This window comes from Cherax quadricarinatus, chromosome 13 (assembly GCF_038502225.1).
Source record: "Cherax quadricarinatus isolate ZL_2023a chromosome 13, ASM3850222v1, whole genome shotgun sequence".
NCBI classification, from domain to species: domain Eukaryota; kingdom Metazoa; phylum Arthropoda; class Malacostraca; order Decapoda; family Parastacidae; genus Cherax; species Cherax quadricarinatus.
Genome location: NC_091304.1, coordinates 27,548,407 through 27,566,877, shown reverse-complemented (window position 1 = coordinate 27,566,877; position 18,471 = coordinate 27,548,407). Strand labels below are relative to the sequence as shown.

Here is an 18,471-nt window from a genome sequence, read left to right as displayed (position 1 = left end):
TACAGCTTTCCATGGGGAAGTGGAGAATCCTTCCTCTGTAAGCCATGCATGTTGTAAGAGGCAACTAAAATGCCAAGAGCAAGGGGGCTAGTACCCCCCTTTTTTTATTAACACATCAGCCATTTCCCATCAAGGCAGGGTGACCCAAAAAAGAAGAAACACTTTAATCAATATTAACTCCATCACTGTCTTGCCAGAGGAATGCCTATATTACAGTTCAAAAACTGCACCATATCAACACCCCTCCTTCAGAGTGCATGGACTGTACTTCCCAACTTCAGTTAACCAGCTTCCTTGAATCCCTTCATAAATGTTACTTTGCTCACACTCCAACTGCACATCGAGTCATAAAAACCATTTATCTCCACTTGCTCTTATACAACACACAGGCTTGTTGGAAGTCCAAGCCCCCTCACACACAAAACTGCCTATACCCCCTCCCTTCAACCTTTCCTAGGCTGACCCCTACCCCACCTTCTTTCCACTACAGATTTATATGCCCTCCAAGTCATTCTATTTTGTTCCATCCTCTTCAACTGCAGCAACACACCTAAAGCCAATAATAACCCAACAAAAAGCCGCAGTAAGAATAATCACTAAATCCCATCCCTGGCAACACACCCCTCCACTCTTCATAGATCTAAACTTACTCCCTGTTCAATACATCCACACTTACTACTGTGCAATCTACATCTACAGGACCTTAAATTCCAATATTAACCTTGACCTAAAACGCTTTCTTGATAGTTGCAACAGAACCCACAGGCACAACACCAGACACAAACATCTCTATGACATTCCCCGTGTCCGACTAAACCTTTACAAAAATTCAATGTATGTCAAAGGCCCTAAAATCTGGAACACCCTACCTGAAAATTCTAAAACTGCAGACACATTCATCACCATCAAAACTACCATCAGAAAACATCTTATCTCTCTGATACACCCTGTCAACTAATTACACGAATACCACCTGGTGGTTAACACTTACACTCACTCACCCATTTGACCATAAACAGAAATATCAATCTCAATCTCAAAATAATGAATCTTAACTAGTCATAAGTTGGCCTGTGATACTCCAATACTGAAACTATGTATAGTGCCAAAACAAAAGTATTCACATTGTTAAACTCTCAAACTAGTATTTAGTCACTTAGCCATGATACCAACTTACCTCATAATTTTGTAATATTTTAAACTTAAGATTTAATTTAAGTCTGCCTGAAATGCCTAGCCATGCTAGGTGTTCTAGTGGTACACTCTGTAATTATTATTTTACTACATGTAAACCACACAATAACCAAATTCTGTAAACTCAGCATTGTAATCCTTATAGAGAATAAACTTTGAATTGAATTGAATTGAATTGAATTGAATTGAAATGTCCGGACCACCTCGACGACCCCTCCTCTGACCTCAGGATAATACTGTATTTCGCAGATTAGATGCATTTTGCTTTTCCATAAATTGTCTCGATAAACCACCCTGCATCCTATAAACTGAAGGTCAGTGACAGGAGCTATAAGTTTGGCGTGTGGGGTGGGCTGTAGCTCTCCCAGTTACGTCTGATGCCGAGCCATTGAAACTAAAACAAGGGTTATCAGCCACATTTTATAAGCTGCAAAATATGGTACTTTTAGAAACCCCACACCTTCTAATCTCCAAGATGCAGATTCTTTGCAATATATTCACACCACACATTTCCCTCAGACATGACATCTCCACTGCCTCCAGCCTTCTCCTTGTCACAACATTCACCACCCATGCTTCACACCCACATAAAAGTGTTTGTGCCATCATACTCCCATATATTCCCCTATTTGCTTCCATGGATAACATTCACTGTCTCGAAATATTGGATATCAGATTGGAGGGAGAGAGTATGGAGGTGAATGTATTCAGATATTTGGGAGTGGAAGTGTCAGCAGATGGGTCTATGAAAGACGAGGTGAATCACAGAATTGATGAGGGAAAAAGTGTGAGCACTTAGGAGTCTATGGAGACAAAGAACTTTGTCCTTGGAAGCAAAGAGGGGACTGTATGAGGGTATAGTTTTACCAATGCTCTTATATGGGTGTGAAGCATGGGTGATGAATGTTGCAGTGAGGAGAAGGCAGGAGGCGGTGGAGATGTCATGTCTGAGGGCAATTTGTGGTGTGAATATAATGCAGAGAATTCGTAGTTTGGAAGTTAGGAGGAGGTGTGGGATTACCAAAACTGTTGTCCATAGGGCTGAGAAAGGGTTGTTGAGGTGGTTTGGACCTGTAAAGAGAATGGAATGAAACAGAATGACTGAGAGTGTATAAATCTGAAGTGGAGGGAAGGCGGGGTAGGGGGTTAAGGCTAGGAAAGGTTGGAGGGAGGGGGTAAAGGGGGTTTTGTGTGCGAAGGGCTTGGACTTCCAGCAAGTGTGTGTGAATGTATTTGATAGGAGTGAATGGAGACAAATGGTTTTTAATACTTGACGTGCTGTCAGAGTGTGAGCAAAGTAATATTTATGAAGAGATTCAGGGAAACCAGCAGGCCGGACTTGAGTCCTGGAGATGAGAAGTACAGTGTCTGCACTCTGAAGGAGGGGTGTTAATGTTGCAGTTTTATAAACTGTAGTGTAAAGCAACCCTCTGGTAAGACAGTGATAGAGTGAATGATGATTAAAGTTTTTCCTTTTCGGGCCCCCCCCTGCCTTGGTGGGAACCGGCCGATGTGTAAATAAAAAAAAATAAATAAATCTTCCCAATATTCCAACTCTCCACCTAATAACTCTCCTCTCCTATTTTTAAGTTATCATATCCATTCTTTGCCTAGCTTTTTCAACTTATTAATCTCACTCCAAATTTTTTTCTTATTCTTGGCAATATTTGTTAATAGCAGCTCACCCACTCTCTCATTTGATCTCTTTTTACATTCCTTCACTGCTCTCTTAACTTCTCTTTTTCTCCCCTCCTTGCATCACTTCTAGTTTGTAAAACCCTCTCATATGCTAACCTCTTCTCTCTTACTACTCTCTTCACGTCATCACTCCACAATGGCTTCTCTTTCCTCCTGCACCCACTTTCCCGTAACCACATGCTTCTGCTGAACACACTAATGCTACATTCTTAAATCTATCCCATATCTTTTCAACCTCATTGCCTGTACTCTCACTAGGTCATCTTCCAATAGTTGACTATATCTTACCCAACTGTCTCCTCCCTTCATTTATAAACCTTCATCTTTCTCTTACTTGCTGATGCCATTTTTCCTTGCATTCCATCTACCTTTTACTCTAACTGTAGCTACAACTAAAAAATGATTTGATGTATCTGTGGTCTCTCTATAAACATGCACATCTTGAAGTCTATTCAACAGTCTTTTATCTACCAATACATAGTACATCAAACTACTGTCATTACACCTTTTCCTGTATAAATTACTAAATGTAAAAAGAAGAAATACTTTACATTTCTTCATTTTCGTATCACCCTGCCATGGTGGGAGATGGTCACTGTTAAAAAAAAAAATACTTTTTTTTTTTAACCCTTTGACTGTTTTCGACGTATAAATACGTCATAAGAGCCAATGTTTCTGACGTATATATACTCAATAATTCTAGCGGCTTCAAATCAAGCGGGAGAAAGCTGGTAGGCCCACATGTTAGAGAATGGGTCTGTGTGGTCAGTGTGCACCACATAAAAAAAATCCTGCAGCACACATTGCGTAATGAGAAAAAAAACTGATCGTTTTTTTGGAATAAAACGCCGACTTTGAGGTGTATTTTCGTATAGTATTTATCGTTGTATTCGCGTTTTCATGGTCTTAGGTGATAAAATGGAAAACATATTACAGAAATAGAGATGATTTTCATTACTTTGACAATGAAAACGACCTTGAAACTGAGCTCAAAGTAGCGGAAATGTTCGCTTTTTACCAATGCTCAGGAGTAAATAAATCACACCACACGTCCAATACACGTCAACTGGGGAGTCTTATATTCTTTCACTAGTGCACTGATATTATTTATACCATTTTTACAATAATGCAGTAGTCTGCATAACAGTAAATTTTGTATTTTTTTGTATGAATAAAAACTCAATATAGAAAGCAATAATAATATAAGAGAGGCCTAGAGATGTGACTAATGAACAGAGCATATGTTATTTTAGTGCCACGAATGTCTACCTTGTTTATTCTGGACCCTATTTTGAAATTGGCATCTTTTTTAGTTTGCGTGAAATTGGCCAAATTGCCAATTTCTGACCACCATATTGGGTAGTCCAAATTAGTAAATGGGAGGTTTCTTGTACTCAGCTGATAGATAAAATGGAGTTCTAAAGAAATAGCTATGAGTTTGGTCAACTGGAACAATGGAATTGGCTGAAAATAGGGCTCAGTCGGCGAAATCGCCGATACGCATATGTCGCTGAGACCGCTAACTTCACGGGAGCATAATTCCATGAGTTTTCGACCAAATTATGAACTTTTGGTGTCATTACTATCGGGAAAAGATTCTCTATCATTTCATAAGAAAAAATATTTTTTTTTTTTCAAAAATTGAGCGACATAGAATGACAGTTTCAGAGAGGGGCATGAAACAGTCAAAGGGTTAACAAGTCGGCCGTCTCCCACCGAGGCAGGGAGACCCAGAAAGAAAGAAAATCCCCAAAAAGAAAATACTTTCATCATCATTCAACACTTTCACCTCACTCACACATAATCACTGTTTTTGCAGAAGTGCCCAGAATACAACAGTTTAGAAGCATATACGTATAAAGATACACAACATATCCCCCCAAACTGCCAATATCCCGAACCCCTCCTTTAGAGTGCAGGCATTGTACTTCCCATTTCCAGGACTCAAGTCCGGCTATATAAAAATAACCGGTTTCTCTGAATCCCTTCAATAAATATTACCCTGCTTACACTCCAACAGTTCGTCAGGTCACAAATACCATTTGTCTCCATTCACTCCTATCGAACACGCTCAGGCACGCTTGCTGGAAGTCCAAGCCCCTCGCCCACAAAACCTCCCTTACCCCTTCCTTCCAACCTTTTCGAGGACGACCCCTACCCCGCCTTCCTTCCCCTACAGATTTATATGCTCTCCATGTCATTCTACTTTGATCCATTCTCTCTAAATGACCAAACCACCTCAACAACCCCTCTTCAGCCCTCTGACTAATACTTTTATTAACTCTACACTTTCTCCTAATTTCCACACTCCGGATTTTTTGCATAATATTTACACCACGTATTGCCCTTAGACAGGACATCTCCACTGCCTCCTTGCCACAGCATTTACAACCCAAGCTTCACACCCATATAAGAATGTTGGTACTACTATACTTTCATACATTCCCTTCTTTGCCTCCATAGATAACGTTTTTTGTCCCCACACATACCTCAATGCACCACTTGCCATTTTTCCTTCATCAATTCTATGATTAACTTCATCCTTCATAAATCCATCCACCGACATGTCAACTCCCAAGTATCTGAAAACATTAACTTCTTCCATACTCCTCCTCCCCAATTTGATATTCAATTTTTCTTTACATAAATCATTTGATACCCTCATCACCTTACTCTTTTCTATGTTCACTTACAACTTTCTACCTTTACACACACTCCCAAACTCGGCCACTAACCTTTGCAATTTTTCTTTAGAATCTCCCATAAGCACAGTATCATCAGCAAAAAGCAACTGTGTCAATTCCCATTTTGTATTTGATTCCCTATAATTTAATCCCATCCTATCCCGAACACCCTAGCATTTACTTCTTTTACAGCACCATCTATAAATATATTAAGCAACAATGGTGACATTACACATCCCTGTCTAAGACCTACTTTTACCAGGAAGTAGTCTCCCTCTCTCCTACACACCCTAACCTGAGCCTCACTATCCTCATAAAAACTCTTTACAGCATTTAGTAACTTACCACCTATTCCATATACTTGCAACATCTGCCACATTGCTCCCCTATCCACTCTATCATATGCCTTTTCTAAATCCATAAATGCAATAAAAACTTCCCTACCTTTATCTGAATACTGTTCACATATATGATTCAATGTAAACACTTGATCTATACATCCCCAACCCACTCTGAAACCTCCTTGCTCATCTGTAATCCTACATTCTGTCTTACCTCTAATTCTTTCAATTATAACCCTACCGTACACTTTTCCTGGTATACTCAGTAAACTTATTCCTCTATAATTCTTACAATCTCTTTTGTCCCCCTTCCCTTTATATAAAGGGACTATACATGCTCTCTGCCAATCCCTAGGTACCTTCCCCTCATAAATACATTTATTAAACAAAAGTACCAACCACTCCAACATTATGTCCCCCCCTGCTTTTAATATTTCTGTCATGATCCCATCAGTTCCAGCTGCTTTACCCCCTTTCATTCTATGTAATGCCTCACATACCTCCCCCACACTTACATTCTGCTCTTCTTCACTCCTAAAAGATGGTATACCTCCCTGGCCAGCGCATGAAATTACCGCCTCCCTTTCTTCCTCAACATTTAAAAGTTACTCAAAATATTCTCGCCATCTACCTAATACCTCCCTCTCCCCATCTACTAACTTCCCTACTCCGTTTTTAACTGACAAATCCATACGTTCCCTAGGCTTTCTTAACTTGTTTAACTCACTCCAAAATTTTTTCTTATTTTCATTAAAATTTCTTGACAGTGCCTCTCCCATTCGATCATCTGCTCTCCTTTTGCACTCTCTCACCACTCTCTTCACCTTTCTTTTAATGTCCATATACTCTGCTCTTCTTATAACACTTCTGCTTTGTAAAAACCTCTCATAAGCTAACTTTTTCTCTTTTATCGCACCCTTACTTCATCATTCCACCAATCACTCCTCTTTCCTCGTGCACCCACCCTCCTATAACCACAAACTTCTGCCCCACATTCTAATACTGCATTTTTAAAACTCATCCAACCCTCCCACTACTCATCTTTGCACTAGCCCACCTTTCTGCCAATAGTCGCTTATATCTCACCCAAACTTCCTCCTCCCTTAGTTTATACATTTTCACTTCCCTCCTACTTGTTGTTGCCATCTTCCTCTTGTCCCATCTACCTCTTACTCTAACTGTAGCTACAACTAAATAATGATCCAATATATCAGTTGCCCCTCTATAAACATGTACATCCTGGAGCTTACCCATCAACCTTTTATTAACCAATACATAATCTAACAAACTACTTTCATTACATGCTACATCATACCTTGTATATTTATTTATCCTCTTTTTCATAAAATATGTATTACTTATTACCAAATCTCTTTCTACACATACCTCAATTAAAGGCTCCCCATTTACATTTATCCCTGGCACCCCAAATTTACCTACTACTCCCTCCACAACATTTTTACCCACTTTAGCATTGAAATCCCCAACCACAAGTACTCTCACACTTGGTTCAAAACTCCCCACGCATTCACTCAACATTTCCCAATATCTCTCTCTCTCTCCTCTACCCTTCTCTCTTCTCCAGGTGCATATACGCTTACTATAACCCACTTTTCACATCCATCCTTTATTTTACTCCACATAATCCTTGAATTAATACATTTATAGTCCCTCTTTTTCTGCCATATCTTATCCTTCAACATTATTGCTACTCCTTCTTTAGCTCTAACTCTTTTTGAAACCCCTGATCTAATCCCATTTATTCCTCTCCACTGAAACTCTCCTACTCCCTTCAGCTTTGTTTCACTTAAAGCCAGGACATCCAGCTTCTTCTCATTCATAACATCCACAATCATCTTTCTTATCATTTGCACAACATCCACGCACATTCAGACTTCCCACTTTGACAATTTTCTTCTTCTTATTCTTTTTAGTAATCTTTACAGGAAAAGGGGTTACTAGCCCATTGTTCCCGGCATTTTAGTTGACTTTTACAACACGCATGGCTTACGGAGGAAAGATTCTTATTCCACTTCCCCATGGATATAAAAGGAAAAGTAATAAGACCAAGAACTATTAAGATAAAATCAAAGAAAACTCAGATGAGTGTGTATAAATAAACTTGTACATGTATGTGTAGTGTGACCTAAGTATAAGTAGAAGTAGGAAGACATACCTGTAATCTTGCATATTTATGAGACAGACAAAAGACTCCAGCAATCCTACCATCATGTAAAACAATTACAGGCTTTCATTTTACACTCACTTGGCAGGACAGTAGTACCTCCCTGGGTGGTTGCTGTCTACCAACCTACTACCATATAAATGTATACTTATAAATATATACATTCTTTCTTCTTTCAACGTACGAGCTGTATCCCACCGAGATGGGGTGGCCCAAAAGAAAAAACTAAAGTTTCTTCTTTTAAATTTAGTAATATATACAGGAGAAGGGGTTACTAGCCCCTTGCTCCCGGCATTTTAGTCGCCTCTTACGACACACATGGCTTACAGAGGAAGAATTCTGTTCCACCTCCCCATGGAGATAAGAGGAAATAAACAAGAACAAGAATTAGAAAGAAAACACAGTTAGAAGAAAACCCAGAGGGGTGTGTATATGCTTGTACACATATGTGTAGTGTGACCTAAGTGTAAGTAGAAGTAGCAAGACATACCTGTAATCTTGCATATTTATGAGACAGACAAAAGAGACCAGCAATCCTACCATCATGTAAAACAATTACAGGCTTTCGTTTTACACTCACTTGGCAGGACGGTAGTACCTCCCTGGGCAGTTGCTGTCTACCAACCTACTACCATATAAATATATACATCTATATACTATATTACAGTACTATGTATACCGTATTTTCGAGGCATAAACTTGTATACAGTATTTTAATTCTACAATAACTAAATATTACTGTACTAGCATTACTCTCGACTCCTCAAAGAATAAAACTGATACACCTTCCCCTATTTTTTAATATCTGTTGGATCAGTATGTGTTACAACATTCTGGAAATGCCTGTACCCTGTAAAACTTGTTTTATCCCATAATGTGAGCTTTTGTTTTCTCCTCAAGTCTAACTACAAAAGAAAATTATAAAAGATATTGTATGTAGAGTATGAAAGCTGCAACAGGGTAACAAGTGCAGGTAAAGAAGACTAGTTACCAAAAAAATAAGCAAAAGATTTTGGTTATCTAAAGGGTGCAAGCAAGTTGAGAGGTTTGAAGTTGGGTTTTAACCTTAATATCACTCAGTGCTCTTGGTAATACAAAGCAAAGAGAAACCTACAAAAGAACACCAAAGGTAAAAACCATATAATGAAAATCCAAGTTTCTAGTAGAATTTAGAGGAAATTAATAACAAGTGAAGCAGAGTACTGTAATCAATATATAACACCCAGTGCTTCAAGCAACCACAATCACCACAAATTACACAGCTCTATTTATCACTTAAGCTAAATCATTAGTCTCTCTTACCATGTAAATTCTTAACTATTCTTAACCATGGCTCTCTGCAATAAATTATCTTAAAATGAATAACATAAGACAATAATAAGACAAACTAATTAATAACACAGCATAAGACAAGAGTTCCAGGAAAGTTGTTAAAAAATCTACAGAAAATATTATTATAGAATTAGATATATATAAATTCAAATTTTCACAATTGCATGAAGAAATTAAAAATAGTATATAAAATACAATATATTACTTATTTCAAATTTTACAATTGTTATTAATTCCTAAAAGAAAATTAGTTATAATAAAATCAAAATTGTTTTCATGAATAATTTAAAAGAAAAAATGAAGTACAAGTAGGGCCCCACTTATATGGCAGGTTAGGTTCCAGACTACCGCCATAAAGTGGATCACCCTTTTTTCCACTTATAAATGCATATAAATGCTAGATAAAAAGTTCACACCAACATATATTAAGTTAGCAATAGAACTAGGCATCAAAAAACAATAAAAAAGTAAAATGCACATAAGTATACTCATTATCTACCTTTAAATACTTGTAGTCTTAATGTAGGGTGAGAAGAGTAGTATTTATTTTATGAAATCAGATGTGGTAGGTATGGCAGCCAGCAAGGCCACCCCACCCACACGTAATATACTACGACATTTAAAGCACCCCAGAGCAATAAAATGAATATACAGTTCACTCATTACTTTTTTTTTTTTTTCAACAAGTCTTAATGTAGGGTGAGAGGTGAGTAAATGAGATAAAATGAATAAACAAGAGAGAGAGAGAGATCTAGTAAATGAGAGAGGACAGAAGCAGATTATGTAAACAAACAGACGAATGTGCCTGGTTTTGGTTCATACACGTTTATATTATACCATAATACAAACACTTTACATTGTGTACAAGTTGTCTCCACAGTGGTACAGTAGAATAAATAAAGAGCAACACTCCCATTCTCACGTAACACCATTTTCAGAAGAAATGATGCTCTGAGTGATGGCATACAAGAGGAATAATTTTCTACAGTTAACCCCAGTAATATTATTGTGCACACATTTTCTTTGGTGTTGACTATAGAAAACGTTATCCTTTCTGACACTCCGACAAGATGACTGGAAAACATCTCATATGCTAATTTATTCTACTGTGGGATGTATTTATCATGTTTATATGTTACGTAGCATGTTTATTATATAATGTTGAAAAAATATCATAGATTAATTAATGAAAATGTGTTCATAATATATGACATTTAATGTTCTTCAGAGTGATTATTATTGAGTATTATTATTATTAATATGGCATCCTCAAGACATAAGACACTCTTAGTGATTTTAATGTGTACCTGCATGCCAGCACAGTGTTTAAGTTTACTTAGGTACAGGAACACAAATATAATTACCGGATTATATATGAAATAACTTTAAAACACTTGAAATTTTGGAAGTTTCTAGACATAATAGAGAGACATGGTGCTCACAGAGAATGTAAGCAAACTGGGTGGGGCGCAGTGACCGTATTAGAAAGTCAGGTGGGGAGAGCTGTATAGTGAGTCTTGGTCATAATTTGAAATGTCCGTATTAGCGGAATGCCATAAAGCGAGGCCCTACTGTATACAAAAGTAATAATTTTAAATAATTATAGAAAGCTTATAGGCATCTCTTAAATTGCTAGGGGCATTATAATGTACAGTGGACCCCCGCATACTGTTGGCATCACATAACGTTAAATCCGCATACCGATACATTTTATCGCTAAGATTTTGCCTCGCATACCGCTAAAAAACCCGCTCAACACTATTCGTCCGAGACGCGTCTAATGTGCGGCCTGAGCCAGCCTCACATGTTCCGCCGGTGGCATTGTTTACAAGCCAGCCTCCGCGGTAATATCCAAGCATACAATCGGAACATTTCGTATTGTTACAGAGTTTTTGGTGATTTTATCTGCAAAATAAGTGACCATGGGCCCCAAGAAAGCTTCTAGTGCCAACTCTGTGGTAAAAAGGGTGAGAAATATTATCGAAATACTGTGGTACCATGGTCAACTGCTGCTGCTGCTGCTGTTGTAGCACTGTCAGCTGCTGCTGCTGCTGTAGCACCGTCAGCTGCTGCTGTACCACCGTCAGCTGCTGCTGCTGCTGTAGTACCATCTGCTGCTGCTGTAGCACCGTCTGCTGCTGCTGTAGCACTGTCAGCTGCTGCTGTAGCACTGTCAGCTGCTGCTGTAGCACTGTCAGCTGCTGCTGCTGTAGCACTGTCAGCTGCTGCTGTAGCACTGTCAGCTGCTGCTGCTTTAGCACTGTCAGCTGCTGCTGCTGCTGTAGCACTGTCAGCTGCTGCTGCTGCTGCACTGTCAGCTGCTGCTGCTGTAGCACTGTCAGCTGCTGCTGCTGCTGCTGTAGCACCGTCAGCTGCTGCTGCTGCTGTAGTACCCTCTGCTGCTGCTGTAGCATCATCTGCTGCTGCTGTAGCACTGTCAGCTGCTGCTGTAGCACTGTCAGCTGCTGCTGCTGCTGCTGTAGCACTGTCAGCTGCTGCTGCTGCTGCTGTAGCACCGTTGTTGGTGTGGCTTATTGAGAATACCAAGAAACAATTAACCCCAGAGGGTTAGCCACCCAGGATAACACAAAAAAGTCAGTGTCATCGAAGACTGTCTAACTTATTTCCATTGGGGTCCTTAATCTTGTCTCCCAGGATGCAACCCACACCAGTCGACTAACACCCAGGTGAACAGGGAAAAACGCCTGGAACTAGTGCTCATATTGGTGAATTTAAAGCCAGCAAAGGTTGGTTTGAGAGATTTAAGAATCGTAGTGGCATACACAGTGTGATAAGGCCTGTTCTGGAAGAAAATGCCAAACAGGACCTACAGTACTCAGGAGGAAAAGGCACTCCCAGGACACAGTGTCTCATCAGTCATTGCTGCATCTTCAATAAAGGTAAGTGTCATTTATTCTTCATTTAGTAGAGTAGTACATGCGCAATATATATTGTGCATGTACTACTCTACTATTGTGCATGTATCCTTCTCTTTGTAGGAAAATGTATATTTCATGTGGTAAAATTTTTTTTTTCATACTTTTGGGTGTCTTGCACGGATTAATTTGATTTCCATTATTTCTTATGGGGAAAATTCATTCGCATAACGATAATTTTGCATAACAATGAGCTCTCAGGAATGGCTTAATATCGTTATGCGGGAGTCCACTGTAAACTCTTCGGGTGCATATCAAACTGAATGGTGTATGAGCAATGCCCAAACCTTCCTTTGGTAACTATGTATCATTTCTCTACTAAAAATATTCACATTTTGAAAAGAAACTTGCACTGCATGTTAATACATATTTCAAGATTTGTCACTCATGTAGCCAGTGTAGAAATGCTTTTCACACTTGTCCTGGAGGTGGAAAGTACAGTGCCGGCACTCTAAAAGATGGATTTGGGATATTTGGTGTTTAGATGGACATCTAAAAAGCAAATATTTAGACGGACATCTAAACTGGGGTATCTATGCACCTCTGGCAAGACGGTAATAAGCCACAGGTAGGGATTGAACTCGTGGCCAGGAGTTTTATGACTCACTCGCCATGAGTTTAATCCCCGCCCGTGGTATGGTTTGTTTACAATTGTGCCATTATGATTTTGTGAGTCAAGATGGTGATAGCATAAATAATGGTGAAAGTGTTTCTTTTTAGAGTCACTCTGCTTTGGTAAGAGATGACCAGCAGGTTAAAAAAAAAAATATATATATAGTACTGAATCTGTTTTTATAAAACATTAAGTGCTGCTTGTAATACTCATACCACTGGAAATCAACATTTGTTTTTTAAAACACCAGCTGTCTCCTACCAAGGAAGGGTGACCCTAAAAAGAAGAAACACTTTCACCAACACTCACTCCATCACTGTCTGGCCAGAAGTGTACCAACACTACAAATCAGATGCCCCCTCCTTCAGAGAGCACTATATTTCCTGCCTCCAGGACTCAAGTCCAGCTACCGGCTTCCCTGAATCCTAAAATTGAGCCTGGTATTGGCTAGTTCTGATTGCATCAATATTGGTGCCAGTATTGCTGGGCATCTGCTAATTTTGGTTCTATTAACCCGTAAACGGTCCAAACGTATATATACGTTTTTTCAACATTTGAAAGTATGTTAAAATGGTAGATCTTCTTTTTGTTTTTTTACATTTGAAAATGTGTAAAAAAACTTTGATCTACTTTTTTTTTGTTATATTTGAAAATATTTAAAAAAAACGTAGATCTACTTTTGTAGCACTACACATGTGAACGTAGATCTGCTTGGACCGTTTACGGGTTAATAACAAGAAAAGGCACAATACCCTGACTGGAACAATACACAAATAAACCACACACAGAAGAGAGGAGCTTACGACGACGTTTTGGTCCAATTTGCACCATTTACGAAGTCACAAACAAATAGGAGAGAAGGAGGTAGTATGTATAGGCCAGCAGACAGGGACAGGACAAGAGAGGTAATAGTGGAGGTAGTAGTAGTGGTAGTGGAGTCAGTCAAATACTAAGAAAGAGGAGCACTGTAAGGGAGCTAGGGGCCCACAGAGGGTAAGAGCAAGAACACAGAGAGGGGAAAAATATAAAAGGACAAATACCCAAAGCAGAAGAAAGAAAACCATAAGGAGAAAGAGGAAATAGGAAGAGGGAGAAGAGGAAAAAAGAAGAATCAGGTTAAGTCACGGGTGTTCTGAAGTTTGGAGCATTTTACAGTGTAATGGGAAAGGAAGGCATCTACAGAGACAAGGAAAGTTGTGTATAAGGGAGGATTCAACCAGGCAGCGATTGTGAAAGCTGGAAGTGGGGTAGACAGTTTTACCAGAAGACCAATCAATAGGATGACTGTGATCTCTGACATGACAGAAAAGAGCATTGTTGGTGTCGGCAAGCCTAACACTACTTTTGTGCTTCCTAAGTCTGTTAGAAAGAGATCGGCCAGTTTCTCCAAAGTACTGCAGAAGACAGGAGGAACAAGAAATAGAGTAGACACCAGGAGCATCTATAGAGGGAGGAGAGGTATGAACTAGATTAGTGCGAAGAGCGTTAGTCTGGCGAAAAGTAAGTTTGATGTCTAAGGAACAGAGAGAGTTGTTGAGATTAGAAAGACTGATAATGTAGAGAAGGCAGAGGACAGGACAGTTCCCAGGAGTAGAGTTTGGGAGAGAAGAAAGTCCATTTAGCACGTGAGAAGGCAGAGTCTATGAAATGGGAAGGGTAGCCAAGACAGGAAAATGAATTTTGGAGTGGAAATTTCTGATTCAAGGAACTGAGGATCGCAAATGCAGAGAGCACAGAGAAAGAGGGAGATAAAAACACTTTTCTTGACAGAGGCCCCTAGCTCCCTTGCAGTGCTCCTCTTTCTTAGTAGTTGACTGACTCCACTACCACTACTGCTACCTCCACTATCACCTCTCTTGTCCCATCCTTGTCTGCTGGCCTATATATACTCCCTCCTTCTCTCCTATTCATTAGTGAGACTTTGTAAATGGTCCAAGTTGGACCGAAACATTATTGTAAGCTCCTCTCTTCTAAGTGTGGGTTATTTGTGTTTTAATGGTATTAACCAAGATGTGATGGATATGTGGGCCAGCAGGCTGCCAGCAGCAACAGCCTGGTTGACCAGGGAAACACCAGATGAGCTAGGCCCCAGGTTAGGCTCTGGGAGTAGAAAACCGTCAAAACTCAAAGGTATATCAAAGGTAAAGGCGGCCTAAAACCACATATTGATACTGTACCAGCAAAAATTTTAGTATTGTCCCATCCCTGTTCAAGATTCTCAAAAATTTATGGTAATTACTATTTCTGTGGGGGTTTTATGGGGGATGAGGATGGCAAGGGTTTTGGCTACAATTAACACCTCTCTACTAACCTGTTGAGATTGCCTAAGGTAAACCCAGAGATCCTGCCTCTGGAGGTTCCAAGCTGGTCGAGTCGGTCAGTGCCCATGAGTATCTTGGTGCGTTCCATGTAGTCCATGTGAGTTTTGAATAGCTCTGAATATCGATTGTGCAGCTTTGTATACTCATTTTTCAATTCTTCTGATTTGTCTTCCATCCGATTTGCTACAGATGAATAACAATGATTTAATGTTTTTTGTACTGAATAGTGCAGTATTGTATTGCACTTTGCAGTAATTTAATTAAAAAACAGTATTTCTTGTAGCAAATATTAACTCAGAAAATTTCAATAAGAGAAAACATAACTTTAATAGAACATTGCAGCGGAAAACTTCTTATAGAATGTCTTACCCAAAATGCTTCTATTAGTCAGTCTTTTACTAACAACTGAAGTACTACAGTAAATTCTAGTAAGTACAGTGCATGTTTTGCTGAATAATTTTATAAGAGACTGTTTATATATTGAAACTGCACCTTCACAAAATGCAGCTGAGCCCAGGTGAAAAATACTAGAAATTTAAATAATATGTACTCTCGAGGTGTTTCACTTGGGCCTAGGGAAGTTAATGCAGTGTGATGCCACCCAAGAACTAACCTTTCCCACCCATTATGTGGTATCTCTGTTACACTACTCTTGCACTATTCACCTAATGTTTACCAAGCATTTTTTATTTATTTCCATGTCATTAATCACTAACGACAGCACCTAAACAGGGCTCTAGGGATACCAGAAGTGCAATGATTCAGCAAGAATTTATGAAGCTATACAATTAGAGATCTCAGACTAGCTGTGAAAATGATCACAAATTCAATTCAATTCAATTCAAAGTTTATTCTCTATAAAGATTACAATGTTGAATTTACAGAATTTGGTTGTTGTGTGGTTTACATGTAGTTAAATAATGATTACAGAGTGTACCACTAAAACGCCTAGCATGGCTAGGCATTTCGGGTAGACTTAGTTTAATTCTTTATTTTAAAATATTATAAATTATGAGGTAAGTTGGTATTATGGCTAAGTGACTAAATACTAGTTTGTGAGTTTAGCAATGTGAATGCTTTTGTTTTGGCACAGTACATAGTTTCAGTATTGGAGTATCATAGGATTCATTATTTTAAGATTGAGATTAATATTTCTGTTTATGGTCAAATGGGTGAGTGAGTGTAAGTGTGAACCACCAGGTGGTATTCGTGTAGTTAGTTGATGGGGTTTATCAGCGAGATAATATGTTTTCTAATGGTAGTTTTGAAGGTGATGAATGTGTCTGCAGTTCTAGAGTTCTCAGGTAGGGTGTTCCAGATTTTAGGGCCTTTGACATACATTGAATTTTTGTGAAGGTTCAGTCGGACATGGGGAATGTCGTAGAGATGTTTGAGTCTGGTGTTATGCCTGTGGGTTCTGTCACAACTATCAAGAAAGCGTTTTAGGTCAAGGTTGATATTGGAGTTTAAGGTCCTGTAGATGTAGATTGCACAGTAGTAGGTGTGGATGTACTGAACAGGGAGTAAGTTTAGATCTATGAAGAGTGGGGGGGGGGGGGTTGCCAGGGATGGGATTTAGTGATTATTCTTACTGCAGCTTTTTGTTGGGTTATTATTGGCTTTAGGTGTGTTGCTGCAGTTGATCCCCAAGCACAAATAGCATAGGTGAGGTATGGATAAATAAGTGAGTGGTATAGTGTGAGAAGGGCATTTTGCGGCACGTAGTATCGTATCTTGGAGAGGATCCCAACTGTTTTGGATACTTTTTTGGTTATGTGTTGGATATGGGTGCTGAAATTCAGGTTGTTGTCAAGGTATAGGCCTAGGAATTTGCCCTCATTATGTCTGGTAATTAGAGTGTTGTCGATCTTAATGTTAATTTGTAAATGGGAAACATGACATGCATGTATGTAGTCAACACATCAGCAATTTGCACAATTAGTGATAATGGGGATCAGTTGGTACCGAGGATGAATATGAGGGCTATGCAGATGAATAAGATGCCGAACAAAGTGAAAGATGGAGTGGGAAACCACAAAGGTAATGTACTGCACTTAATTAAGAAAAATCACGCTAACAAGTACATGATAAAGCAATAAATACACTCACACCAACCACTGGGAGAAGCAAGAGTCTGGATGGTATCAGCAGCTTACCATGGTCAGTTGCATTTCTGTTTTTGAGCTCGAACATCCGCACAATGGACTCGAGCGTCTCCACTCGGGACTGGCACTGCTTCTTCTCCTCTTCCATGCCATCCTCCAGCTCCAGCAGTCTCTGAAACATAAGCATAAGTCCATAATATGAATACTGTACTTACTGCTGATGTTCACGACTCAATCACTATTATTTTATTTCAGCCGTGGTACAGTATTATGATTTTTACTCTTAGTGCTGATATTTTCCATAAGAGAAGTACATTTTTTATTAATACAGTATGCATTCTTTTATGGAAACAGTGAATGCTTTGTATCATAGTCTTGATATCTTTCACAATAATGCTTAAGTAACACCAATGATACAGTACAAAACAAAAAGAATGAATAAAAAGCCATGGCTGTCACAATATAAATAGAGTGGACCCTCATTTTTCGTAAGCATCGGAAGTCGTAATTTTCAAAAATACGTACGTACGTTTTTTCGTCAAAACACTGACTCGCTTATCGTTGTTTGACTCACAAATAGTCGTTCGTCCCAGACGTGTATGCATGGCCCCGAAGGGCCCCACACTCCATTCCCAGCCAGAGTGCCATTGTTTATTAGTGAGTGAGGATGATCCCAAGTGTTCATACGATACATTTCGTAATATTCCATTCGTTTTAGTGCTTGCAACTGCTAAATAAGCCACCATGGCCCCAAAGGAAGCTCCTAGTTCCAGGCCTTTGGTAGAGAAGGTGAGAAACACAATAGAATTCAAGAAAGACATCACTGAAAAATATGAAAGTGGAGTGAGTGTGGCAGAGCTTGCCAGGGTGTATAAGAAACCCCATACAAACATCGTTTCCATCGTGGCCAAGAAACAGGAAATCAAGGAAGCTGTTGTTGCAAAAGGGATAAATATGCTCATAGAAATAAGATCACAAGTACTCGAAGATGTTGAGAAGTTATTGCCGGTGTGGATCAACGAGAAACAATTAGCAGGAGATAGTGTTATGTAGTCGATAATT

General features: G+C 39.1%; 1 protein-coding gene across 24 annotated transcripts in view; it reads right to left on the bottom strand.

Annotated features, from left to right (window-relative positions):
* syd (JNK-interacting protein syd) overlaps positions 1-18,471 on the bottom strand; it is a 517,229-nt gene that overhangs the window by 324,969 nt on the left and 173,789 nt on the right. For all 24 annotated transcript variants that reach the window (XM_070084613.1, XM_070084636.1, XM_070084625.1 and 21 more), the window contains exons 3-4: positions 17,461-17,581; positions 15,295-15,487 (exon numbers count right to left, since the gene is read on the bottom strand). In XM_070084613.1, coding sequence (XP_069940714.1) covers positions 15,295-15,487; positions 17,461-17,581 — 314 coding nt within the window. The remainder of the gene's footprint in view (positions 1-15,294; positions 15,488-17,460; positions 17,582-18,471) is intronic.